Raw genomic sequence first — 4,890 nt, 5'->3', positions numbered from 1 at the left:
CATCGGGGCATGGTTATGCCACAATCCCTTCCCCCCCACCACCTCCCCATCGGGGCATGGTTATGCCACAATCCCTTCTCCATTTCTCCATCTTGTCAGGATTTGGAGCACACATGCCCATGCACGGGCATGTTTTTTAAGCTGCCGAGGTCAGGATCCTAACCACAGTCAGCCAGGTGGGATCTGGCCCCCTGACACATGAAGTTTGGAGGGACAGCTACTCATCACCCACTAAGACTATATTGCAAAAACATGACCCTTTGGGATACAAACCATTATCCAAACCATAAGGCAAAGGAAGCCATTGGTGCACGTCCCATCATCCACGGACTGGAGAACCAAGAGTGCCGATGTCCAAGGGCAGGAGAAGGAAGTCCCAGCTCCAGAAGAGGGCAACTGAATTTGCCTTTCCTCTGCCTTTTTGTTCCATCAGTGCCCTCAGCTGATTGGATAGTGCATGGCCAAGGGAGGATCTTCCTTAATCCACTGATTCGAATGTCAGTCTTTTCCAGAAACGCCCTTGCAGCCATAGAAATAATGCTCTACCAGTTATCTGGGCATCCCTTAACCCAGTCAAGTTGACACTGAAGACGCACCCTCACGACAGCCCCCCTCACCCCCATCCTGCTCAGGAATATCCTCACGGTGGCATCACCCTAACGCTGACTTTCCTGCCATTACCAGGACACACTGTCCTTTCAGTTTCTATTCCTTCGCATGTGCTGTTCCCCATAGCCCAGTGACCCTCACCATTCTCTGCTGGGCCAGTTCCTATTTGTTCTCTCAAGCACCTTAAATGTCACCTGTTCTGAGAAATCCTCAGCCAATTCCCTCAGGGGAGAACTGGCCATAACTTCCTGATGTTCATCTTGTTGACCATTTTTCACATCATATTACAATGAGCTCTATCCATTTGTCTTCTCACCACACTGTGAGGTCCTGGAGGGCAGGGCTGGTGTGACTCACTTTGTACCCACTCTCTGACCCAGTTAAGTGTCCAGTAAATATTTGTTGAGTGACGGAGCGAATCAAGTCTCTATATGTTATAGTTTAAGGTCAACACTCCATTTATCCTAAAATCGCCTATTTAAACTTTCTTTCCTCTTCTCTTGTTTTAACTAGTCTTTCTCATTGTTAAGTTCTACAATGAAATGTCTTTCAGTTCCTGGCTCCACACTGATGATCTCATGCCACATCGACTTCCCTAATGGGACAGAAACCATCGGGCTTTCCACACGCAGCTTCCTCAGCTACTTGGACCCACCTATCCGACCTGCTTTGTCAACAGGGATGGGAATACGGACGTGCACCTGGCTTCATGACTCAGATTTGTTTTCTTGGACGTTAGTGATGCTGAGATGGTTAATAAGCAAATCAGCCTCCGTATTCAAATATGCAGTTAATAAATCCTGAAAGAGATACAAATCAAAATCCCCCCAGCAATGCCTGTACGCAAAACCTGTGCTTTCCCTAATCCCCTCTAACCCCCAGGACCTCATTCTACTCCATCATGATGCGTGTGGCCAGACTGTGGTCAAGGGTCATCCCTCTGAAATGCACTGGCTTCTCCGGCTGGAGTATCTCTCCTTAGACATTTCCTGGCACCATGCAAAAGATTCTAGCGAGAGGAGGAGTCACAGAGCGGGGGGTGCTGTGTGCCCTGTTTAAATGACAGCAGCAGCATCCTGCCACCATTTGTATTTAACCTTCACATCACAACTCAGCCTGTAAGTCGAGGTAAGGCCAGCCCTTTGGGCCTGGTAAGTCTAAACGCTCTGCTTTTGAAGACTTAGATTCAACTCCCTCCCATCCCTTCCAGGAGCTCGTGTCACAAACAAGGACTGACTAGGTTTTGGGGGCACCGAGGTGGATGCTAGGTCAGGTAGAAGCTAGCCAGCCAAGGTTATGATACTCTGTTTTCCTGTCCTCCCAGGAGAAGCAGAAACTGGCCGTGGCAGAGCCCCTCTCCCAGAGGGAGCCTCCCAGGGGATGGACAAGCTGGACAGCAATGCCTCCAAGGAAGAAGGGTTTTGCCAGCTCTCGGAGGACTACAAGCAAATCTACCTCTCCCTGACCTACAGTATCATCTTTGTCCTAGGGCTGCCCCTGAATGGCACTGTCCTGTGGCTGTCCTGGTGCCAAACCAAGCGCTGGAGCTGTGCCACCATCTATCTGGTGAACCTGATGGTGGCCGATCTGCTCTACGTGCTGACGTTGCCCTTCCTCATCGTCACCTACTCCCTGGGGGACAGGTGGCCCTTCGGGGACCTGCTCTGCAAGCTGGTGCGCTTCCTGTTCTACACCAACCTCTATGGCAGCATCCTGCTGCTGACCTGCATCTCCGTGCACCGCTTCCTGGGCGTGTGCCACCCGCTGCGTTCGCTGCCCTACAGGACGCCCAGACACGCCTGGCAGGGCGCCGCCGCCACCTGGGCCCTGGTGGTCCTCCAGCTGCTGCCCACCTTGGCCTTCTCCCACACGGACTATGTCGACGGCCAGATGATCTGCTATGACATGACCAGCCCGGAGAACTTCGATCAGTTTTTCACCTACGGCGTGGTGCTGACCCTGTCCGGCTTCGTCCTCCCCTCCATGGTCATTTTGGTGTGCTATTCGCAGATGGTCAGGAGCCTGACCAAGCCACGGGAGACCCTCATGGGGACGGGCAATGCAGCCCGAGCCAAGTCCATCCGGACCATCCTGCTGGTGTGCGGCCTCTTCACCCTCTGCTTCGTGCCCTTCCATGTCACCCGCTCCTTCTACCTCGCCATCCGCTTCCTGCTCTCAGAGGACTGCCAGCTCCTGGAGACAGCCAGTGCGGCCTACAAGATATGGAGGCCCCTGGCAAGCCTGAGCAGCTGCCTCAACCCGGTCCTGTACTTTCTGTCAGGGGGTAACAACAGAGTCAAGCTGCTCCAGAAACTGAGGCAGAACCGGGTGGCGGAGCACCCAGCGGGAGCCAAGGCAGAGATGCCCACGGGGGTGCAGGTCTGGATTCTGCCACGGTGAAGTTTGGGGAAAGGGAGCTCCAACCTTGACCACGGCTTGTCTGAACGCAGACAAGCACCAGTGGGAGGGGCTCCAGACCTCCTAGACGTGTCCTCGAAGGTTTTATATTCATGTGAAGAGATTATAAGAGAATAGAAAAAGCCAACAACATGATGGAAAATTTTCTTAAACAATCTTGTCATTCAAGTCTCGGCCCAAAAGTTTCCTCTTACCCCCCCTCATGTGGACTCTCTCCCTTTAGCCAAATCACTCTTCTTTCCCTGTTCTCTTTGTGATACTGATTACTAGCTGGACTTGTCAACTCATTTACTTATTTATGATCTGTCTCTTCTTGCTGGAACATTGGCCCCAAAAGGGTAGGACACCACCTTCCTGCTTGAACCCCCAACGCCCACCTCTAAAGAAGGGCCAGTTTGTGGTTCGTGCATGATCCATAGGAGCTGAAAGGAGTGAGTGAATGAATGGATGGATGGTTGGATGAATAAATCAATCTCCTCCTTATAAGAGCCCCTTATATGGAATAAGTCACTGAATTCTCACAAGAGCCCCTGGCACTGGATCTATTTCACTCTTTACAGAGAGGGAAACCGTGGCACAAAATTTTCAATACCTTGCCCAAGGTGCAAAACACCTTCTTCATAGTGGTGAATGGAAACTTCAAACCCACGGGAGGCAGCCTCCAAAGCACGTGCTCCTAAGCTTGAGGTACTGGGCCCCATCCGAGCCCATGAAAAACTGCACAGGTTCTCCGTGACAGCACCGGCTTGCCACTCGAGGTCAGCTCACGTGTATTCATGGTGCTGTTATGTGCCACAGGTCCCCTGTGCGCTCCTGCACTACGATTCTTAACCAGTGTTCTCGTTAGGGGAAGCCCTGCAGCATAAAGTAGGCAATGCAGGGTAAAATGGCGGTGTGGGAAGGAACTCACCTTATTTTCACTTAAGCATGATGTCCCAGTTCACAACAAAAGAAAAGCACTTCCACTGTCGTAAGTCGTAAGAAATTTTTTTAATTATTTAAGATCCAAGGTAATCCAAAAAAGAAAGAGAGAGAGAGAGGCCTTAAAAAGAACTCTTAATATTTAAACCATAATGAGCCCCTCGGATTTCACAGATCTAAACGTACGTTGTCTAAGAATTCATTATCATCTCCCTATAAAGAGAAAGTGGGTACTTTTTTTATAAGAACGCTAGTGTACCCCTCATTACTATCCCACTCTAATTATGCGAAATGTCTAAGTAAACCACGTATATGTCTAAATTACACAATTGTATTCTAAAAGTAGCTTATTGCTTTCAAGGCCATGCAATAATTAGAGCTAGACTAGGGCTGCTTAGCAGAATTCCTCAGGATAATTGGTTTAATGAATAGGCAAGGATGTTTTCTAATTAGCAGGTCAGCTGTTTCCACATAAATAAGTGTTTTTATAGAAGCTGAGAGGGCTTAAAATTGTTTGCTCTTCTGAACATTCTCTCAGCTCTCTTGCTAGCGTTATTAATTTCGGTAACTTCATTTGCCTAATACACAGGGAAGTTCTAGCTGACTTACAGTTCCAGTACCAACCCTTACAGATTCGGAAGGTTTCGGATTACTGGGTAAAAGCTGGTGTGCCCGTCTCCCCCAATATAAGTTCGGAGCCATCCCACATCCTATGAAGCCATGACGTCAAATTCCACCAGCCTGTCAACCTTGGAGGTGAAAAGAAAACTAACCTAGAATCCTTAGGAAGCATATCTTGATCTAAAAAATACTTTACACTCCTGGCCAACGTTTCCCTGTCTCCAAGCCTTGGTTCACCTATATGCTTGCACTTATTTCTCTCATCCATTTAAGACTAATTTTGCTTCTGCCTAATGGGTTTGTTTGTTTGTTTTTTACCTA

The 4,890-nt window shown here is 49.3% G+C and overlaps 1 protein-coding gene across 1 annotated transcript in view; it reads left to right on the top strand.

Annotated features, from left to right (window-relative positions):
- Positions 1 to 3,094, top strand: part of LOC102476058 (uncharacterized) — a 17,432-nt gene extending 14,338 nt beyond the window's left edge. The window contains 4 exon segments of the mRNA XM_027773375.1: positions 1,934 to 2,583; positions 2,586 to 2,884; positions 2,886 to 2,961; positions 2,963 to 3,094. Coding sequence (XP_027629176.1) covers positions 1,934 to 2,583; positions 2,586 to 2,884; positions 2,886 to 2,961; positions 2,963 to 3,094 — 1,157 coding nt within the window.
- Positions 3,095 to 4,890: the final 1,796 nt, after the last annotated feature.

Source organism: Tupaia chinensis, unplaced genomic scaffold (assembly GCF_000334495.1).
Source record: "Tupaia chinensis unplaced genomic scaffold, TupChi_1.0 Scaffold000349_1, whole genome shotgun sequence".
NCBI lineage: Eukaryota > Metazoa > Chordata > Mammalia > Scandentia > Tupaiidae > Tupaia > Tupaia belangeri.
Note: the sequence above shows the minus strand (reverse complement) of the source record. Positions and strands in the feature narration are given on the sequence as shown.